The following is a 23,267-nucleotide window of genomic DNA, read 5'->3' on the forward strand; positions in this document are numbered from 1 at the left end:
TTATTTACTCTATCCCGGTACCACTCGTGTACGTGGCCCCCCATTAGAAGCCTGCCTGCAGTCGCGCCGCGCCGCGCCGAGTAGTCTCGCCTTATGAATATGCAGATTAGGCTCGCTGAGCCGCGCCTGCGCACTACGGCTCAGAGTGTTTCCCAAGTGTTTGAAACTGGTATTTGGTTTTCCACGTTGGATCAAGTGGAGCAGCTACACAGGCTGATCGGCGGGGTCTGTTTGCAAGCCGAGGAGAAAAAGAGGACGCTGGGTTGCAGAAAAATCGAGGCGTCTTAACCGGATACCGGAGCCGATTCGGTACGGAGCTTTTTTCTCTCTGCCTGCGGACTCTCTGTTTTTTTCCTGACAGCCATTCAATGTGCCGCTGAGCTGGGAGTGAAGGAGATTTTGGGGCTGGCTGCTTTATTTTCCACTTAACAGGACCAGATGTAGTTGCTCTCTGCCTTCCAGGTTTTCTTTACCGGATCTGTGCTTGTCCCTTGCTTTATTTTTCATTTTTTTCTGCCGCATCTTTGGAAGAAGGGACAGATAAAAATGCTGAGCCCTGCGAACGGGGATCCGCTGCACGTTGTCAACTATGTGGAGGACTATCTGGACTCTGTCGAGTCCCTGCCTTTCGACCTGCAGAGAAACGTCTCCTTGATGAGGGAGATCGACGCCAAATATCAAGGTAAGGTACTCGAAACGCTGTAGCCGCCGACTTCTTTCTCTCGCCACCCCCCAGCTTCGGTGTTAAAGAAGCCCAGCAATCTGCAGCGTCAGTCTTGCGGGGCGGAACAAAAGATTTCGCCTTTTTAGAAAGAGGCTGCTGTATTTTCTTTTTTAAATCGGAGGAGAAAAGCAGGCACGTTAACTTTGGTGAGCAGCAAACCGATGAAAGCACCAAGTCAAGATTACAGCCCGACAACATTCAGGAATGTACAATAGTCATGATGGCTGTTGACTGGGCACTGCTGTTTGGTGGGCAGGGTTGGTTCTCTTTCTCCTTTTGTAGAAGAAGCTTCGTCTTGTGGCTTTTAGTTAATATCCCTTCGTGCTCTCTCATTCTAACGATTGAACGAGTTTAATCAACTATGATGGCACGATTTAGCTTTAGTTTTGAAACGATAGATGTGTGTCTGTGTGTGTGTGCGCCTGAGAGAAACGGGGAGGTGGGGGTCGTCATTGATAAAAGTTTAAATGAGATGCGACGCTACAAACAAAAGCGGATTTAGTGTTAAACATAAACACGGATCTTATATTCGACGTGGACAAGAAATGCAAAATGTAAGGATCCCCCGGAGCCGGCACAACCGGCTGACAAAAATTGTGTGGTGTGTACGGGAAAAGAACCGGAGGGGGGGCGGGGGTTGGTAAATCTAACATTGTACTGTTTTATTTCTCCTGCAAGGTTACATTTGGCTACGATCGCCGCACAAATAACGCGATTTGCCGACTATCGTTGTTGTTTATCACTACGTGCTCAGTCCGGAACTTAACCGCAATCCACTTTGCTGGTGGAAAGTCCGAGAGTTCCTCCTCTCGAGGGTGAATGTCGAGTAGGGATGAATTGCGAATGTCAGACGTGCTTGGGGATTTCAGAATCGTTACGTTTTATTTGCTGTTTCTGCTAAACTGGATTAATTTTCCGCGCGTTCGCCACAACTCTTCCTTTGACTCTGAGTGCGCCCTCCGCGCTTCACTATAACTGCGTCTTCATCCATTTAATATACACCGGACGTATTTGCATATTTTTCATATCCCCGCCTGTTGATAGTAGCTATTGGTCTGAACATGCTGAACCGCCCCTTCCAGTCTGCTCTCTCCTAGTTGATTGGCTCGTTTTCTATGGTGTACTCCCGCCCCGTGATACGTTATGGAGGCGGGGCGTGTGGCGCTGCTCTCCATCTTAACCTCCTATTGACAGTTTGTTGTACTGGAAGACGGTACTAAATGGACATCGGCGTTCTCATTGGTGCGCTGTCATGTCGGTCATCCGTGTAGTTCCGCCTTTCCTTCACGAGAACAATAGCATCCGCGAGTGTCCGGGGCGGGCCGGCGTTGTGTGCGGGAGGGCTGTGATGCAATGCGTGTTTCGAATAGTACGAGAAGGGAGAAAGAACAGTCAGTGAGAGGGCTTGTAGGCGACATTAGCGCGCAAACCGTTTCTTTGTAAGACGGCGCTGCCTTTGCACCCGTTGAGAGCGTTGTGAGCTTGCGTATGGATAAAGCATTGATGAGGTTTCCTCGGTAACGAGTTTGCGTAAACCCTCTTCCATTTTTTTCCGTGCCTCGTCTATTTTTAACGTTCGTTGCGAAGCGTGGGGGGAGGGAGGCGGAAATGATGCGATTATGCTAGCACTACGATCCCCTCCATTATATTTTTTCCAGTTTAAGACCTCGGGCATACTTCGGTGGTCGGTGATTTGTTTCTACACACGAGCTGCCTGAGAATGAAATAAGAGATCAGATACGCATGCGCTCTCGCGGGCAGTACTCTTCAGGACACCCCGGTCTTGTTCCGCTGCGGGGCTGGAAAGTTCGCTCTGTGCTCACCTAACTTCTCAAAAGTGTAACGTTTCGATTTTTGTTTTAAATCATTGTTCGTTAAAAGTCTCTTCTTCCTCCTCTTCATATTTTTCCGATTCTACGAGAGGTTGATGTACCTGATCAACCTTCACCCAGCAGCTCGGTCCTTCTTTTTCTCCTCCTTCCCAGTCCAACCGTGTTTTGCTCATTTGCCTTTCTGCCCTCTGTCAAGCGGTACTGAAGTATTCAGTACAGAACTAGCTGATTTCATAAAGGCGTCATCTGCATGGAAAAGGTGCTATATAAATATGTTTAATTTTATTAATAAGCCATTAGACTCTTAAACAATGTTCATACTGTGCTTGTCCGTTAGTACGGTGCAATATATAATGTATGTGTGCAATATGAACTTAAATTATTGTCTGTAAAGTTACATTTATGTGGTGCCTTATGATGTGTAGGGTTATATGTGTGTGTTGGGGATTCTGTGTTATTTATTCTTGTCTATTCTCATTTTTGTTTGTTTTATGTTGGCTATTCTTGCACATAATTGTGCCGAGTAATGCAAGCTAACTTCTGAATCTTGATGATCATTAAACCTCAAAGATTTTGCCTTCCTCCTATTTATCTTCAATGCCCTGTCTTCCAAAGCCGTTCTCCATTCCTCCACCTTTCTCCCTTCTTCTTCATTAAATGTCTCTTATCAGATTTGTGAAATTCAATCTGAGCGGGGTTTATCAGAATAAAGGTTTACACTGAAGGACTAGTGCGCTTGGTGGCCTGTCGACAGACTCTGATGGGTTATCGGAGAATCCATAAAATAAGCAAATTACTTTGTTTATTTATGTATCTTTTTTTTATGCTCTTAATTAGTGCAAGGTCACAGGAGACCCAGCGCTGAATGAGACCTCACTCCATCCAGCGGTTACTTATGCCCACACTAGGCCAATTTACCTGACCGCATGCTGGATTTTGCAGGAATTGAAATGGGGTCTGACAACAGTATGTACCTCTTGGGAGTTTAAATGTTTTTGGACAATCTGCCTTCACAGGTTAGTCCACAACTGTTAGTTTTGTTAATGTTCTGATACCTTTTGAGAAATTGTCGGAGAATCAGGAAAGTTAATTACTGTGTTATTTACCTATTTATGGTAACAGCTTGGCGGCACGGTGGCGCAGTGGTAGTGCTGCTGCCTCGCAGTTAGGAGATCCGGGTTCGCTTCCCGGGTCCACCCTGCGTGGTGTTTGCATGTTCTCCCTGTGTCTGCGTGGGTTTCCTCCGGGCTCTCCGGTTTCCTCCCACAGTCCAAAGACATGCAGGTTAGGTGGATTGGCGATTCTAAATTGGCCCTAGTGTGTGCTTGGTGTGTGGGTGTGTTTGTGTGTGTCCTGCGGTGGGTTGGCACCCTGCCCGGGATTGGTTCCCTGCCTTGTGCCCTGTGTTGGCTGGGATTGGCTCCAGCAGACCCCCATGACCCTGTGTTCGGATTCAGCGGGTTGGAAAATGGATGGATGGATGGTAACAGCTTAGGGGGTATAAGAGATGGAGAAATGGAATCCTCCACTTTACGGCAGACTGATATTAGGTTGGCCCCAAAGAGGACCGTTAGCTCCTTCAGCAGCCGCTTCTGCCATGCAGCTCGGGTCTTCAGCAGCGTCCAACACACCCAGCTGCTTTTCCCATTCATAGGTGCTGCCTGGCTCTGCCTCACTCTGCTCAACCAGGTGCAGAGGCAACCCGTATGCCAGTAAGAAATCTTACAAATGAGTGGAGACCATTCAGTCAATCATGCTCATCTGCCAGCTGGTAGCTAAGCTGTCTCAATGTCCCATCCAGATACCTAGGTTGTCAAGAGTTTCTGCTTCAGCTGTGTGCCTCCATAGTTTTGTTCCAGATTTCCACAACTCTTTGTGTAAAGAAGTGCTTCCTGGTCCGGAATTTCCAAAGAGGAATGAATCAATCTCGGATCTGGACTCGGTGGCACCTTGGTATCCCAAGAATAATGCCATGCTTTCCCCCAGCTCTCTAAGCCAATCCAAGGACAGAGTCCCCATCCGAGGCTCGCTGGAGACTATACACCCAAGCTGATGGACTCCAGGGGCATATGGTCAAAGTGCTCTTTGGGTGCCCTGTCTGCACCCAACATTCTTCATCCCACCCCACCCCATGCTGCTCACATACCTGCTTTAATAGTCGGCTTCTCCAGGTATCCCCTCTTTCTCAGATATTTCAACCACCACCTGAGGAACATGACCTGCTCAGGTCTGGACCCGGGGGCATTACAGTAACCTAGAGCAAGGCTTCTTAAACAAAAATGAATTGCAGGTTACCACCATTGGGCTGTGACATACTGTTGTATTTAATGGTTTGTAAAGTGGGTCGTGATGAGTTAATTAAGCAATCAACATTCCCCCAATGATTATTAATCCCTGATTGTGCTTGATTGACCAGTTCTCAATATTAAACAAACCAACGCTATGACAAGTCGGCTATGAGTCTCCAAAGGGGATGGATGACCACCCAGGCATTGAACAAAGGACATTAAAAAGGACAATACTGAGTCGCATCAAAAAAAGATTTAAGAAACCCTGTCCTAGGACAAATTCATTAATAGGAAATTATCAGTGTGAGTAGGAAAGGGGGGGGGGGGGGGGGGGGGGGGGGGAGGGGGTGCACAGTTGGGTATACCTGCATAAGAAGAACACAAAAGTTTGACAAACAAAAGGAGACCACTCACTCCATAGTGAATACGTTCCCATATCTCATTCATATTCTTCTCAAAAGTTATCAAGGTTTCTGCTTTAACTCCATGTCTCGGTAGTTTGTTCCAGAATCCAACAACTCTGAGTAATGAACAGCTTCCTGGCTTCAGTCCTAAATGCACTCCTTAATTCCTACTGGTGTCCTTGAGTATGCAACTCACTGTTTAGTTTAAAGATCTGCTACCTTATTGGTTTGAATCTCATGCCCAGTTACTACCCATGTTCTGTCTGAGTTGGGGTGGGTTTTGGTTTTGTGTTTTATTTCGACATACACAATTTTTTGTATTAGGAATTTGTTAGTTTTTGCATACCCCTTGGGGTCAGAGCGCAGGGTTGGCCATTGTACAGCACCCCCTTGGAGCAATTGGGTTAAGGGTTTTGCTCAAGGGCCCATCAGAGTAGGATCCCCTTCGGCAGTAACTGATTCGAACCGGCAACCTTACAGATACCAGTACAGATCCTTAGTCTCAGAGCTGTTGTCTTTCAGGTTAAGTGGTGACCCCATTATGGCCAAATGTTAGTGTGGCAGTGTGCAGTAATTGGTCCATTGTGGACTTGGCTTGTTCCTGCCATTCACCAGCTACTAGAATATGTTTCTGGTCCTCTCCACAATAATTAACTGAGTTTAAGGATATTATTTTACAGGAGGCCAAGGAAAGAGTCACAGAGCTGAAAGCAGAAAAGGTCAAAGGGACAACCTCAAACATTCAAATTTCAAAGCCAGGCCCACCCATAGATCAGACGCAGCACAAGTTGAATCATCAAGAAGGCTTACAGCCAGAGGAGGAGATCATGCAGTCAATGTGTCGCACGTATCGTCATTGAACAGGCCATTTGTGTAATAGCTGTGTTTTTAAATATTTTTGGTCCCCCTTTCTCTACTTTATCTACTTGTCATGGTAGGCTCGCCCCAGAATTCAGCACTGTTGTGCCAAGTGTTTTCTTTGCTGAGTGCACTTCCCTATAGTTTCCATTAGATGGCCTCAAGTGTTCAGTTTGTTTTAGCTCGGAAACATTGCTGGGCTCATGGATGCCTTGGAGAGTTGTGCAGCCCTGCGGTCGCGTAGCCATCTCTGTGCAGACAGAAGACGCTCACATGCCTAGACTAAGGTGGTCTAATGCTTTAAGTGGGCAACATACAGGGTAATGACCTTGTCCCGCAATTTCTTGTAGTTTATCGTTTCATAGGTTTAACACATTGACTGCCACAGTGAAAACAGGTTAATTGGTTCCTGACACAAATGTAAAATTAACAATTTGTTATAAAGTAAAACTCACAATAAAAATGTATCTTTAAAAATTTTGATTTGATTTACGTCATAGTTGGTGCACAGAAAAGAAAATCTGTTACGTGCACCACCTGCGCAAAAACCCGGCCAGGTCTCAAGTCAGATGTCGCACAATTCAGTGCAATCGAATGTCGCAGTTTTTGTCTGAACTCTGTGGTGGCAAGACACTAATAATTGAGAGATATTCAAACAAGTTGTGGTTCTACATATGTAAATTGTGTTTTTTGTGAAAAATAAACATTATGTTACTAATAAGGAAAAACTAACTGCAAGTGCAAGATTTTTATGCTGATTTTTTTTTTTTATATATATTTCAGCTGCCCACCATCCTCTATTTATGTGTTACCCACAAATATGCCTTTTTTTATTTTATTTTTTTTTGGAGCTGTGGCCCTGAAGACTGTTTACACGAGAGCTGACAGGAGGTGTCTGTCTACCATAGATGACCTTCCACGAGTTAACTCCTATTTAGTAGTCACCATGTTATTAAAATCTATATATATATATATATATATATATATATATATATATATATATATACAGTGGTGTGAAAAACTATTTGCCCTCTTCCTGATTTCTTATTCTTTTGCATGTTTGTCACACAAAATGTTTCTGATCATCAAACACATTTAACCATTAGTCAAATATAACACAAGTAAACACAAAATGCAGTTTGTAAATGGTGGTTTTTATTATTTAGGGAGAAAAAAAAATCCAAACCTACATGGCCCTGTGTGAAAAAGTAATTGCCCCCTGAACCTAATAACTGGTTGGACCACCCTTAGCAGCAATAACTGCAATCAAGCGTTTGCGATAACTTGCAATGAGTCTTTTACAGCGCTCTGGAGGAATTTTGGCCCACTCATCTTTGCAAAATTGTTGTAATTCAGCTTTATTTGAGGGTTTTCTAGCATGAACCGCCTTTTTAAGGTCATGCCATAGCATCTCAATTGGATTCAGGTCAGGACTTTGACTAGGCCACTCCAAAGTCTTCATTTTGTTTTTCTTCAGCCATTCAGAGGTGGATTTGCTGGTGTGTTTTGGGTCATTGTCCTGTTGCAGCACCCAAGATCGCTTCAGCTTGAGTTGACGAACAGATGGCCGGACATTCTCCTTCAGGATTTTTTGGTAGACAGTAGAATTCATGGTTCCATCTATCACAGCAACCCTTCCAGGTCCTGAAGCAGCAAAACAACCCCAGACCATCACACTACCACCACCATATTTTACTGTTGGTATGATGTTCTTTTTCTGAAATGCTGTGTTCCTTTTACGCCAGATGTAACGGGACATTTGCCTTCCAAAAAGTTCAACTTTTGACTCATCAGTCCACAAGGTATTTTCCCAAAAGTCTTGGCAATCATTGAGATGTTTCTTAGCAAAATTGAGACGAGCCCTAATGTTCTTTTTGCTTAACAGTGGTTTGCGTCTTGGAAATATGCCATGCAGGCCGTTTTTGCCCAGTCTCTTTCTTATGGTGGAGTCGTGAACACTGACCTTAATTGAGGCAAGTGAGGCCTGCAGTTCTTTAGACGTTGTCCTGGGGTCTTTTGTGACCTCTCGGATGAGTCGTCTCTGCGCTCTTGGGGTAATTTTGGTCGGCCGGCCACTCCTGGGAAGGTTCACCACTGTTCCATGTTTTTGCCATTTGTGGATAATGGCTCTCACTGTGGTTCGCTGGAGTCCCAAAGCTTTAGAAATGGCTTTATAACCTTTACCAGACTGATAGATCTCAATTACTTCTGTTCTCATTTGTTCCTGAATTTCTTTGGATCTTGGCATGATGTCTAGCTTTTGAGGTGCTTTTGGTCTACTTCTCTGTGTCAGGCAGCTCCTATTTAAGTGATTTCTTGATTGAAACAGGTGTGGCAGTAATCAGGCCTGGGGGTGGCTACGGAAATTGAACTCAGGTGTGATACACCACAGTTAGGTTATTTTTTAACAAGGGGGCAATTACTTTTTCACACAGGGCCATGTAGGTTTGGATTTTTTTTCTCCCTAAATAATAAACACCATCATTTAAAAACTGCATTTTGTGTTTACTTGTGTTATATTTGACTAATGGTTAAATGTGTGATGATCAGAAACATTTTGTGTGACAAACATGCAAAAGAAAAAGAAATCAGGAAGGGGGCAAATAGTTTTTCACACCACTGTATGTATATATATATATATATATATATATATATATATATATAATCTAAAAGCCAAATACCATTGACTGACTCATCACAAAATCCCAAACCATGAGGACTTGGGACTTGAAATTGGGAATGTAGGTTACCCTTGGCCCATAGCTGCTCTCTAAGAAACGGTTTGAAAAATTTTGTGTTCCAAGCGCGAAATTTCTAATAGTTTTTTAGACCCGTTTGTATGTCTGTCCGCTTTTTACGAGAGAACTACTTCACGGATTTAGATCGGGTTTCCTTTCTGTAATTTGCTTGAACATTCCGTTGATTTTGTGACTTCCTCATCACACAAAGTATCAGAGTTCACTTGCGGTACTGATTTATTAGTGCGAATCTGAGAGAGACTCCTTGGGTTGCGGGGCCCTCCTCACTCAAGCGTCTGCCTTGGGGCGTAACCTTAACTCCGCTTAGTTAGCGAACGAGAGAACTACTTAACAGATTTAGATCTTTTTTTTTTTTTTTCTATAATTTGCTTGAACATTCCAGTTGATTTTGCAACTTCTCTCATTGCGCTAAGAATCAGAGTTCGCTTGCAGGAGCGATATATTCACGCTAATCTGAGAGAGAGGCTGCGGGCCGAGGGGACTGTCCTGTTTCACTAATACACGGGTGAAGCTGCAGGGGATGGCTAGTCTATATATATATATATATATATATAATATACACAGTGCATCCGGAAAGTATTCACAGCGCATCACTTTTTCCACATTTTGTTATGTTACAGCCTTATTCTAAAATGGATTCAATTCATTTTTTTCCTCAGAATTCTACACACAACACCCCATAATGACAACGTGAAAAAAGTTTACTTGAGGTTTTTGCAAATTTATTAAAAATAAAAAAAACTGAAAAGTCACATGTACATAAGCACTGTGTATATATAAAATATATATATGTATATATATATGTATATATGTGTGTATATCTCTATATATAATCTTCATTTGGATCTTGATCTTTGTTTGTCCGCAAATGACTTAGAAGAAGAAGCACTAGATGGCAGTAGAGAGACAGCTAAAACATAGACATTGCATTAAGAATCTCCTCCAGGCTTATACTACTGAAGACTGTAGTACTCCAGTCACACCTCAAAACACAGACATTCAAACTAAACAAATTGTTGTGCTTTAAATTAACTAATCTTTATATATAATCTTCATTTGGATCTTGATCTTTGTTTGTCCGCGAATTCCACGCATGCGTAGACCACCTTCCAGTTTAGTACGTTGTTGTTACTCACGGATGTCAACAATGTGCCGGAATAACGAAAGGGGTGGTGGACAGTGTTACGCTGGTTAGCTCCTGAGGCCTGGTTAGAGAATGAGATTGCTGAAGATAAAAGGTACGTGCCTACGTAACATGTGAATGAAAGAAAGACAGTGGGTAACATGAATGACAACGTAACAGCACGTTCCAGAAATTATTATTGTTGCATTGTAGCCGGTGAGTGCTGCGTGTCTCACAGTTGTACCCTGGCTTGCTCACATGTCAATGAAGTGATCCCTATTTATGCTTTAAAGAGCCTGGATACCTATGTGTCCCCCTTTTATAATCATTGCTCCGTGTATATTGCCTTACTCTTTGGATTGCCACAAAGCAACCTGCCAGATTGGAGAAAGGTTGAGAAGAGATCGTGAGAGGAAACGACAGCGTCGTGAAAACGAGACAGACTATGAACGGAGAGAAGCAGAAATGCTCCTACACCACCACATAATTACTATTCGGACAGTACTTCCGAGTAGGCCGTTCCTATCGAATCAATGTCTAAGGATTTTGTTTTGTAATTTTGTTTCCCTTATAAAAAATCATAATGCTGTACAACGAAGGGCCCAGTTCACGACTGGCAGCCGCGTTTAAACGGAGCCCTTCACAGACAACTTTAACACGCGCAACGTAGTTGGGCGCACATGGCTAGTGTATATATATATGATATATATATAATATAATGGGCCTGGCACTACAACTAAAAAATGAGGTTCAGTTCAGACCTGCACTAATGTTAAGCAAGCAATTATATGACCCCCACAGAGCTTTTGAAAAGAAAATTGAGAGTTGCAGGGGATTCATCTAAGGTGACTTACAACATTTATGTTACACTTGGTTTCATTTCTTGGTTTTTCCAATTGGAGCACAAGCAGGTGAAGTGACTTGTTCAGGGTCACACAGGTGTCAGTAGTGGGATTTGAACCCACAACCTCAGGGTTTGAAGTCCAAAGCCTTAACCACTACACCACACTGCCTGCTTGCATGCGCACAGCGGTAAATGGGGACGCGACTTTGAAGAAGATCTACGGCATGCAGGTCAGAAGCAGTAAATCCTTAGTGTGTCCCTTCGTCTAAGAGGACGTTGTCTGGTTGACTCGCTCTGTTCTTCAGTACCACTTTCTGTGGGAAGGTCCTGACTTGCGACTTTTGTTGTCTGCATGTGCTTGATAAGTGAATGAAAGTAAATAAATGGAAGGATCAGTGGCGTTGTTGGTATGAAAATTCTCCTGCGGCCATATCATTGGGATTAATAAAGTATCTATCTATCTATCTATCTATCTATCTATCTATCTATCTATCTATCTATCTATCTATCAGAATTTTGTGCGTGTGTGTAAATGTCCATAATGAATACGTGAATTTACCTAATTAGTCATATTTGTCCACCTATTGCTAAATGACCAGCAAGTTCACACACATTGCAAGAACTCAATAAACAATGGGATGGTGGTGTCTGCTCCGTCTTGAATGCGGCTCAGATCATTGTGATACACTCTGACTCTGCCATTTTCTGACAAAATACAGCCACGGAGATTTAAAAGATAAGGCCGATTCAAATTCAGGTGGGGTATACCAGATTAGCTATCCGCATTTTTGTTTTAATTTTATTGATTTTATTAAAATCAAATAAAATTCCACACACAAGTCAAGTTTTACAAAAAAAAATAATAAAAAAAGGCTCTAAATAAATCAACCCCCACCCCTGAGAAAGAGAGCTAGGCCAGCAGTGTAAAACATTATGCTAGTAAAGACAAATGATTAGATAAAATAATAAATTAATAAAGATAAATGGAGTAAAAGATGGCGGAGAATCTGTTTCCTCATTTTAAAAGCTTATTCTAAAATGTTATTGATGAGATCCTGCCAGGTTTTGAAAAAGTTCTGCACAGATCCTCTTAAGTGCGAATTTGATTGTTTCCAGTTTCAAATAGTAGAGAACATCAGTTACCCCGCTGACTTAGAATAGGAGAGTTAGGATTCTTCCAGTTGAGCGAGATAAGTCTACGTGCCAATAGTGTAGTAAAGGCCATTACAGTTTGTTTGTCCTTCTCCACTTTAAGCCCCTCTGTGAGCCCACCAAACACAGCTGTTAGTGGATTCGGAGGCATTTAAAGATTTTGGTCCAAAATGATGTTAATTTGGTGCAGGCCCAAAACGTGAGGCTGGAGCTCGATTGTAACATTCGCAGGTTGGCTGTTGCCCTCGATATTTAATTTTAGGTTGAATAATTGTATGCTTTGTGCATATGGAGCTCGAGTGAATTGTGTGCATTGCTACTTTCCACTCCTTTTCTGAAATGTTGAGTAACCGCAATTTTTGATTGTGCCGGCAGACCAGGTCAGTTTTACACGACTGTAAATCACTGACCATATCTACTTTACTGACTGAATGACGACCTTCCAGTGCAGTCGTCCCTGCCCCCTCTTTATGACCGCGAATAGCGTTCTGCCTGATGGAGCAGATGTTGTATGAAGGGTTAGCCGGTAGGGCAAATTTAGCCACATTCTCTTCTATTCTGTCATGGTATGTAAAACATGAGACATCAGACAGACGAGCTTCTCTTCTGTTTGTAAACTCTAAAACACCCGCGTTCCTTCTTCTCTGCGTACTTCAAGAAGAACATTCATTGGCTGTCAGCTCTCATTCACACACAGCTGCCCCACAACTGAAAACAAAATCAGACCTGTTTGATTTTATCAGAGCGTATTGCAGACTAGTTGGAATGAATCACTGGGCCTGTTGTATCACACGACCGGCTTCACAGGAGCATACCACCAACTGCACCCAACTCGCTAGGATAATGTAAATAAAAGTTTCCGCTGAAAAGTCGTGTAATGTGACAAAACGCAACTACCCACTGCTCAGGAAAATCTGTTGGCTGTGAACTGCCAGAATTTACAGTAGCTCTGAGGTGAAAAGGGACGAGGCACACGACAACATAAAAGGAATATGCAGACAGCACAACGGCTCCACGTGCAGCAGCAGAGCAAACTACCCTGCCGAAAGGTGTTTGATGGTCAGCGCGAGGTCAGAAAACAATAGAAAAAGTGATTTTTTACATACTTTATTTGGGACAAATACACGTTTAAGTATCCTTGATGTACCCCTCTACTCCACCATTTAAAATTCTCAATCAACCAATACTGAAGTGATTAAAGAGCACATTGCAGACTTTCATTTAATGGAATCTGCATACATTTTGGTCTCTTCAGCTCCTTCCATCCTCAAGTTGAGTGTTGCCTTACGTCAGTGATTCAGAGTCGAGAGGCAGCCAGACCCGTCACGTCTTACTTCGAGGCACTTCTGGGCCATAAAGAAAGTATGGAGGTCCCTCACTTGACGGCACCCAATAACCCTTGACAGGGTTGCCCTTCTGGACTCCCAAGTCTCAAGCACCCCCTGTGGTTGTCTCACCGGAACTGCCATGTCAGGACCACTGCCACCTGGCATATGGAGAATGGAACTGTTACCAATTCCTGGCGATTGTTGTGCCATCCATTAATTTATACCAGCTGGGAACAAATTTATTTTCTTGTCCATCTGTTGTTCCTCTCTGGCCTCTCGTCGGGGTACAAAACCATCCCGTTTCCCAGCCGGGATGCCTGTCCTCTTCCTACAACATGTATTGTTATCCAGTATGTGAGACAATCAAAAACGCCATCAGCTTTTCTGGATGTTTTGCTGGACTGAAAATTATAAACGTAAATTTTAAAAAAAGAAGGGTCCAGGACCAACGGTCTGTCTGTTCTTATACTCTTCAATATTTTACTCCTCTATTGACTAGTGTCTTCGCTGAAAGCAGGGTACAAAATGACCCTTGGTTTCTGGTCACGTCTGTTCTTGTAAACGTCCTGGGGTAGAAGGGATGGGTCTGGAGGTCACTGTTAAGGCTGATTTATTGTTTCACGTTAAGCCTAAGACATAGTCCTGATGCCCACCTCCTCAAAAATGCGACTACGCATCGACGTGAACCCTACAAACATCCGTACGACTCTGAAGTGCGTATTTCCAGAAATGCGTTTCCATTCGTTTTTCCGTTTCGAAGTCCACAAATGTATGAAAAATTGGAGAAATGTAAGGGACAAATACGCTCGCCTGTGGGAGAAAATGCATAGCAAGAGGAACAGTGAGCCTGGATGGCAAAAACTGCCTGCAGTTTGTTCAATGGATCATTTGGTTTTCTTGCGTGGTATAAAACACCGCCAAGTAGCGTTAAGGTCTGAGGTGCAGATGTGTATCCTGCTTTCAACGGCACAGCCTCCCCGCATAGCTGTGGCGTAGGATCAGGACAGAAGGATAAATCGGCCGGTAGTCCCGAAAGTTGACCTCCGTTCCGAGGGAAATTAGAGGAGCTAATGCTGCGTTCACATGCACTCGGACCATTTCATGTCCCGAGTTGTGACATTTCACCTTCTTACGTCAGTGAATTTCTGGTGAGAACATTCAGAGCTATTGATTTGTTACTTGGTCTGCAAAAAAACAATTAAAGATGAAAGGCATTTTTCGTGGAACTAAAAACCAGAATAAATATATTAAATACGTATCAATCTGCTCCAAATGCAGTCTGACCAAAAAATGGCACTTCTGACCAACCAGGTTATGCGTTTTTAATTTTGTGCAGTTGATTAAGGTGAAAGGTCAGTTGTTACACACCAACATGAACAGTTCGGGTACCTTTTGGTATCTCCAAATTGTTCAACTTGTAGCCCCAGTTCCGTTGTGCATTCACGTAGAATTTCTCACTCTGACACTCATATTCCCCATCTGTCCGAACTGAGAGAGCATGTGAACGTTCCAAATAGTTCAGGATGGCGTAAGTCTCTCATCCTTCCCGGGACTTTCTGTTTTAGGCCGAGCAGCCAGTCCCGTAGTTTGTGACTTAAAAGGCAAACCATCCAAACCACAGAGCTTCAGTTACGGTCTTGAAGTTTTTCCCGTATTTCCTCCAGTAAAACATAGATGGCCATGTGCAGCAGCGACAAATGAAGACTCTCCGTAGTTTCCTCACTTGGATTCCCTCTGATTTCATCTCCTTGTATTTCAAAGCCAGACTGCCGGTACAAGTGGGCACTTCTGAACTGCCCTGGTGCATGATGGGCTCTCTTCATACCTGGCAGTGACTTGCATTTTTGTGATCTTATCGTAATCGGAGAGAGCACTTGAGCACATTAAAAAGCCGATGGAAATGCACTTGTGATCAGAACACGTTTGGCGGTGCTCAGGAACGGACAGCGAGCGCATTCAGCACAAGTGTAGAAGCAAATGCTTTTCCTGTCTGCACGCAGCAACCTTTTAAGCGGAAGCTGATTTGAACTTCAATAGCAGGTTAAGTGTTATTTAAGGAGTAACGTGTGGGGTGGCGTGGATATTTTTTTTGTCATATCCTAGTGTCCCCCAGGAGGGTGGCTCCCGTGTTGTGCCACTTGCTGCTGGGACACGTGACATGACAGAGAATAACTCGTTTAAGGTTAACTGTGCTTTGTACATTTGTGAGAGAATGAAGCTTTGGGTCAGATTTGGGAGCAATTAATAATAAAATAGTAATGCATTTTATTTATACGGGGAGGGGGGTAAGCTAAAGTTAGAAAATGGGATTTATTAGAAAATTGGATGAGCCTGCACAAAACTGATGATGTCATTTCTCAATGTCGTCTCCACCCTTCTTCTCAATGCACTTGTGCCACCTGCCTGGAAGTGCCAGCAGAATAAAAGGTTTTATCTCGTCCTCGCCACCATTTGTGCACCGCTTTCTTCACGTCGTCATCTGTCTTGAATCGACGACCACCCAGATGTCACGGTGCCAAATCTGGAGAATAAGGAGAACTGGCAGTCCCTCAAACTTCAGCTTTTCCAGACAAGCCTTGGTGTTCTTAGCAGTGTGTGTGTCCTTGAGACAGCAGTCCCTGCCACTTGGATCGAATAGCAGGGTTCATGTTGGTCTCCAGCAAGTCACAGGAACTTGCCCTAGTGAGTGGAGTAACTCTCAGCATGTAGTGTTGTACAATATAACTCGAGTGCACGAGTGGTGGCGAGGACAAGACAAAACCTTTTATTCTGCTGGAATCTCTGCACTTCTAGGCAGGTGGTGCGAGTGCACTGAGAAGAAGGCTGGAGACGACATTGAGAAATGACAGCGTCGGTTTTGTTGAGGATTGTTCAATTTCCTAATAAATCCCATTTTCTAACTTTAGCTCGACTCTCCCTCGTATAATGCTTTCCCAACCTCTGAATACTTTGTAAATACAGCTGTGCACCACGTAACATTTATTCAGGCAACTTCCGATCGTATATGGTCTTATAAAGTTTTCAAGTACCTCGCATTTGGTCGTTTATTAGAGTGATCAAAACCCCACGGGGGTCTTTGTTTTTTCCATGTATTATTCATATTACATCTAGCTCGAGTCACCTCGGGGTGTTAACCTGCTCTTTGAAATGATGTTTTTAGATAACCACGTCAGACACTTCCAGGAGTGAACAGCATGCTCCTGTTATTGATTTTTGGAGTTTGGTTAGCAGGGAGGCGTGCGATTGTGTGACTGAGGAGGAAGTCCCGCGTGTTTGCAGGCTGGGGGGACTGAAGCAGATGTGAGGCCAGAGAGTAGGGGGACTTTGCTATTTGTGTCAGAAGCTGGTGTCGACACTGAAGTCGGAATTTTAATACCAGTCGGCACTGGACTGGAAGTACAAACAGATGTTGCTGGTAGTGGAGGTTCAATCCAAAAGGTTTGGGAGTTACAGTTTTTCTTAAACCGGAATACAAAGCAAAATCTAAATCCTGAATGGGAAAGTAGGGAATTACAGTCCTGAACGAAACACAGTGAAGGAGAGTGGTAAACGGTGAAGAAGTGTCAAAACAAGGTTTACGCACACAGAGAGCAGAGGCAGCAAGCTTGTGCCAGCGTTACCCTCCCTGCGACAAAGCCGATCATCACGTGTCTGGTCACCACTGTCTGCCTGGAGTTTGCATGTTGTCCTGTCTGCTTGTTCTGGTTTTCCTCTCGCGTCACAGAGATGTTCTGCTCGTTGGCGTGGTGTGACTGTGCATGCAAGTGACTCCACTTTGTGATGAAATGACATGCCACCCAGGGTTGGTCTTATCCAAACGTCAGATACTGACAACAGAAGTTTTGGCCCCTCTTGACTAACAGAAATGGGTCTGTAAAATAGAGAGATGGAGAAGTGTGAGTTTTTTTCCACTATTTTTCATAATTTGGGTACTGATTAGTTAGGATTTTTTTTTGTTGTTGATTGTCCTAAAATGTTTCCTCTTCTTTTTTTTTTTTTTGTTACAGAGATTTTAAAAGAGTTGGACGAAAATTATGAGAAACACAAAAAGGAGACGGACCCGGTGCAGAAGAAAAGGTTGCAACACCTCATCCAGAGGGCTTTGATCCGTAGCCAAGAACTTGGGGACGAGAAAATTCAGATAGTGAGTCAGATGGTGGAGCTGGTCGAAAACCGAACCAGACAAGTAGACAGTCACATAGAACTGTTTGAGACCAATCCAGAACCCAGCGAGAGCGTGATCACGCCCGGTAAAACCAGTCAAGAGAAATGTCGAAACGAGAACAGCAACTCCAGTGAGAAGCCCAGCAATAAGAGATCGAGACGACAGAGGAACAACGAGAACCGGGAAAACGCATCCAATAATCACGACCACAGTGAGGAGATCACAGCTGGCACGCCCAAGGAGAAAAAACCCAAAACCTCCAAGAAAAAGAAGCGTTCGAAAGCGAAGGCGGAGAGGGAGGCCTCTCCGGCAGACCTGCCCATCGACCCCAACGAGCCCACTTACTGTTTGTGCAACCAGGTGTCGTACGGGGAGATGATCGGTTGTGACAACGATGAGTGCCCCATCGAGTGGTTTCACTTTTCGTGCGTGGCACTTAATCACAAGCCCAAAGGGAAGTGGTACTGCCCCAAGTGCCGGGGAGAGAATGAGAAAACGATGGACAAAGCTCTGGAGAAGTCAAAAAAAGAGAGAGCGTACAACAGGTAGTTTTAGCGTTGAGCGGTTTTATTTTGTGCAAAAAAAAAAAAAAAAGACAAAAGCCCGCCGTAGATGCACATAACACCGATGAGGGACATCAGCCTGGCAAGTGCAAGTGAAATCGGAAGAAAAAAGAAGCGCGGGCATCTGCTCAGCCTGCAAAGCACACATGGTAACCTTGCCGTATCGTATCTACCTCCTGTGATGGCGGGCGGGCGAGCGAAGACTGAGGGCGACCCGAGTAATCGGTGGCTAAGCTGAGTCGTCTTATCAGCCTTTCCACGGATTATTCCCACCTGAGCGCGGGGGAATCGAGAAGGGAAGCGTGGCAGGATTCCGCAACCTGCCTGCTCTCGTAAAAACGAAGGTCCAGGATGCACTTACTGAAAGGAAACTGATCTTTGGTCCAAAGGGTGGCATATCATGGGCTTTTTTTGCTTGTCTCTCTTTTGGAAATGCCCACAAAGCAATAAGATTGCACGCTCATTCCGGAACGTTGGATCAAAGGATTCGCGGGATGCCGAAAGGAGAAAAAACTCTCTTGTTGTGTTTACAGGCCGTCAGTATTTGTTCCGCTCTCACCGTTGCACTACACAGACTACAGGGTTTCTCTCAAAAAAGACGATATTTACAGATGGCGCTGTCTTCTCAACTCGCATGCCTGAAGCCGGGGAGGTGTGGTGCCTACTGGAACGACACAAGAAGTGAGGAAGGACGGGGTCGGTAAGTGAAGATGGGCCCCGAGAGAACGAGGGGCTCACAACTCCTCTCCTGCAGAAGCTCACTCACGTCAAGTGTGGAAAAACCGAAAGGGACGGCGGGATTGTGCAAAATGCACGTGCACAACGGAACGGAGGCGGAGGGTTACAGCGACGGAACTCCTCAGCAGGCATGTGTCGAAAAACGAAGGCAATCTGCACAAACGTGACCGATGGCGATTTTTTTTTTTTTTTTTAATTTTTAAGAAAAAATGTTAAGCTGTGACCGGGTTACCGATGTCACTCTTGGCGACAGTGACTGACGCAGTTCTTTATGCAGCAATATTTTTGTGATTTTTTTTTTTTTTTTTTCCCCAAGTCATCTGTGTACTTTCTTTCCCGACCAGAATTTTTTTGTTTAATGAAATATACAAATCACAGAAGTTCGTATTTTATTTAGAACCTAAAACAACAACAACAACACACACAAAATGGACATTTTCTGGTATATTGAAATAGATAAAGGAACGTGTTGTAAAAATGTACATTTCTATTGTGAAATTGCACTTCCTGTATTATAGGCCACTTGACATTGTAACCGTGTAACTTTATTCCAGAACACTTTAGTAAAGAATGTACAGATGTGTTATTGAGATTATTAAAATAGAGTAAATGAACAGTTTCTCTAAAAACACACCTGATTGCTGGGTTTTAGTTTTACGTGATCGGTCACAGAAAGGGCGAAACGTTGGGACGCCCAAACCGTGTCATCCCATTTCATTGCATGAACTCCCCAACAAAAAAATGGGGCCGATAACGGGGGGAAAAATACTCGCCGGAGATTTGAGGGTCGTCGACTGGAGCTCCGTCCGGCGGGTTGCTCTGATCGCGAAACGTGCCTCCTCCTGGGCAGCCGGGCTTCTCAATGGTGCACAAAACCAGAAGGGGCGGGGCTAAGTCTCCTCATTGGTCGGTTTCGGATGTCAAACTCCGGTCCTGGAGGGCCGCAGTGGCTGCTAGTTTTCATTCTCACCCTTTTTCCTAATCAGTGTCCAGTTTTCCCTTCAGTGTAATAGCCCTGTTTTTAATGAGTCAGACCTCTGAATTGAGTCCTTTCTTCACTAAAATGGCAGCCAAACAGAAATAAGAAATGAAACGAGCCAACAGATGACCAGATAAACTGGGGCTTCGAACTCCAACCAGTTTAATTCCAACCAGGTTCTTAATGAGAAACCGATTCTTGCTGTTAATTAAACTTGTTATTTAATTCCATGGCTTGTTGCTCTCATTCTGCCACAGCAGACATTTCCAAAATGGTTGATTTTGTATTTTTTCCTAAGAACACCGTCAAGATGGTGACCTGAGAGATCAACCTCACGGAGACCTCCACCTTTCTTTATCCATCCATCCATTATCCAACCTGCTGAATCCGAACACAGGGTCACGGGGGGTCTGCTGGAGCCAATGCCAGCCAACACAGGGCACAAGGCAGGAACCAATCCTGGGCAGGATGCCAACCCACCGCAGATCTATCTATCTATCTATTATATAGTGCCTTTCCCATCTATCTATCTATCTATCCATGTTCCAACCCACTGAATCTGAACACAGGGTCAAGGGGGTCTGCTGGAGCCAATGCCAGCCAACACAGGGCACAAGGCAGGAACCAATCCCGGGCAGGATGCCAACCCACCGCAGATCTATCTATTATATAGCGCCTTTCCCATCTATCTATCCATGTTCCAACCCGCTGAATCCGAACACAGGGTCACGGGGGTCTGCTGGAGCCAATGCCAGCCAACACAGGGCACAAGGCAGGAACCAATCCCGGGCAGGATGCCAACCCACCGCCTATCTATCTATCTATCTATTATATAGCGCCTTTCCCATCTATCTATCCATGTTCCAACCCGCTGAATCCGAACACGGGGGGTCTGCTGGAGCCAATGCCAGCCAACACAGGGCACAAGGCAGGAACCAATCCCGGGCAGGATGCCAACCCACCGCAGATCTATCTATTATATAGCGCCTTTCCCATCTATCTATCTATCCATGTTCCAACCCAGTGAATCCGAACACAGGGTCACAGGGGGGTCTGCTGGAGCCAATGCCAGCCAACACAGGGCACAAGGCAGGAACCAATCCCGGGCAGGATGCCAACCCACCGCAGAGCTATCTATCTATATTATATAGCGCCTTTCCCATCTATCTATCTATCTATCTATCCATGTTCCAACCCGGTGAATCCGAACACAGGGTCACAGGGGGGTCTGCTGGAGCCAATGCCAGCCAACACAGGACACAAGGCAGGAACCAGTCCCTGGCAGGGTGCCAACCCACCACAGCCTTTCTTTATCTTCTATAATACGCTACCGTGGCTGTTCGTTTGTCTGTCCAGGATTTTAAATCACCTGTAGCTCGCAAACTGTTTCACCTATTGACCCGAAATTTGGTACACATATACTACGTGACGTCTACTACCTGCTTTCGGTGTGATGATTTTGTTACTCTTTTTATTTTTATTTTATTTTATTGTAGAATCAGCTCTCAGCAGCGCACAGCAGGGTGGTCGAGCAGCACAAGCATACGGGCGCCGTTCTCATTCCCTACCACCTTCTCAGTCACTCTACCTCTTCATGTCTTAAATCATTCTTGAGTCAGATTGAAGACTTAAGTGACAGCTAAAGTGAACAATTAAGGAAAATCCAACCCACTATATCCTAAGTACAGGTTCACGGGGGTCTGCTGGAGCCAATCCCAGCCAACACAGGGCACAAGGCAGGAAACACACCCCGGGTGGGGCGCCAACCCACCGCAGATTAAGGAAAATGTACTAAGTAATTGCAACACAAAAACTGACAATCAGGTTTAATGCAAAAAGATGCCAATGGAAGAAGAGAAGCAGCGGGCCGCTAGGGTGGACTAAAGAAGAGCTGCTCAGGAAACAGCAAGCGCATCAACCTCTCAGTAAACGTACAGAGAAAGAGGATGAAGACTAGGATGGTCAAGCCAAGTGGATTCACTGCACGTTATCGTGCAGTACGCCATTACTGGTTTCCACCTATTGTGTCATGGGCACAGGTTAGCCAGTCAAGTGGCGGCTCGTTTTGTGTCTCATTATTGTTTGGCTGCTAATTAAGGTTAAAGAAACGACCTAGGTGGCACAGTGGTAGCGCTGCTGCCTCGGAGTTCGGAGACCTGAGGTTTGCTTCCCGGGTCCTCCCTGTGTGGAGTTAGCATGTTCTCCCCGTGTCTGCGTGTGTTTCCTCCCACAGGTTAGGTGCATTGGTGATCTTAAATGGTCCCTTGGGGGGTGTGTGTGTGTGTGTGCCCTGTGGTGGGTTGGCACCCTGCCTGGGGTTTGTTTCCTGCCTTGCGCCCTGTGTTGGCTGAGATTGGCTCCAGAAGACCCCCGTGACCCTGTAGTTAGGATATAGCAGGTTGGGTAATGGATGGATGGATGAAACAACTTTGGGGTCTTTGTCAAGTTAATTAAAAGTAAGGCAAAAGAAGGTAATCCATCCATCCATTTTCCAACCCGCTGAATCCGAACACAGGGTCACGGGGGGTCTGCTGGAGCCAATCCCAGCCAACACAGGGCACAAGGCAGGAACCAATCCCGGGCAGGGTGCCAACCCACCGCAGAAAAGAAGGTAATTAGCTGGTAAAACTGGTCACTAATGAAGAAGATGGTTAGAATGAAAACCTAAAGGCACTGCGGCCCTCCAGGACGGGGAGTTCAACACTCCTGCTGTAGGGAGAGAAAGAGAAGAGAATGTTAGCGACGGCGCCCCCTCTCGGCCCGGCGGATTATCACATACCTCCATCGCGACTTTGAGGAGATCCACTGATGTGTGCGCGCGCGACACTCCGGACCGGCGTTGAAATTCAGGAAAAGGGTATTTTTTTTTTTTTGTGCAGGTGCAATAACTCAGCAACTATTATTTTATATACGGTAACACCTTTCAGCCTCCGTAGTATTAAGTTTACTGCTGGAAAAGAGACAAAAACAAATCAGGAAAACGTTCTTGTGTGTAAAAACAGGCAAGTCCAACTGACTACCATTGGTGGGCCGCTTCAACTCGGGCCGCACCGCAACCAATACAATTATACTAAATTACTGTAGCTCTCTTTCCAATACTGAAAACTTTAAAAAATGTAACACTTAAAGTTTAAAGAAAAGCAATTTATTTCCATACAATCTCCGTACAACAGCGTACAATTAGAGAGCCTCTTAGCTAGGTCCTTATATAGGAGTCTGTTTCTTTTGTCCCGACACTTGGCATCTCTTGTTAGTAACCAGTTCGTCAATATCAGGCTCGAGGAATGAAAGGTGCCCGACGGTAAGTCTTGAGCGATGTGGGGTTTTGGTAGCTTTCATTAACGAAAACAATTACTCACAAAGGTAAGTGCTTCCGAACATAGACAGTACTCTCGATGCCAACTTAACGGATAATAATAATAATAAAAATAATTCATTACATTTATATAGCGCTTTTCTCAGTATTCAAAGCGCTATCCACACAGGGAGGAACCGGGAAGCAAACCCACG

At 44.6% G+C, this 23,267-nt stretch overlaps 1 protein-coding gene across 2 annotated transcripts; it reads left to right on the forward strand.

The window, feature by feature from the left end:
- Positions 1-131: 131 nt before the first annotated feature.
- Positions 132-19,406, forward strand: ing1 (inhibitor of growth family, member 1). Of its 2 annotated transcripts, none has more exons than XM_028799198.2 (2): positions 132-682; positions 17,320-19,406. In XM_028799198.2, exons 1-2 carry the CDS (start codon positions 547-549, stop codon positions 18,024-18,026), a joined length of 843 nt encoding a protein of 280 aa, XP_028655031.1. In that variant the 5' UTR covers positions 132-546; the 3' UTR covers positions 18,027-19,406. The 2 variants fall into 2 exon arrangements, with proteins under 2 accessions (XP_028655031.1, XP_028655032.1); XM_028799199.2 differs by lacking the exon at positions 132-682 and adding an exon at positions 904-981.
- Positions 19,407-23,267: the final 3,861 nt, after the last annotated feature.

This window comes from Erpetoichthys calabaricus, chromosome 4 (genome assembly GCF_900747795.2).
Source record: "Erpetoichthys calabaricus chromosome 4, fErpCal1.3, whole genome shotgun sequence".
In the NCBI taxonomy this organism is placed as follows: Eukaryota; Metazoa; Chordata; class Cladistia; order Polypteriformes; family Polypteridae; genus Erpetoichthys; species Erpetoichthys calabaricus.

Excerpts from the sequence above, each read along its gene's own strand:
- ing1 (XM_028799198.2), top strand. The coding sequence starts at position 547 with ATGCTGAGCCCTGCGAACGGGGATCCGCTGCACGTTGTCAACTATGTG. Across the intron at positions 683-17,319 it reads GATCGACGCCAAATATCAAG|AGATTTTAAAAGAGTTGGAC; the intron begins GTAAGGTACTCG and ends TTTTTGTTACAG.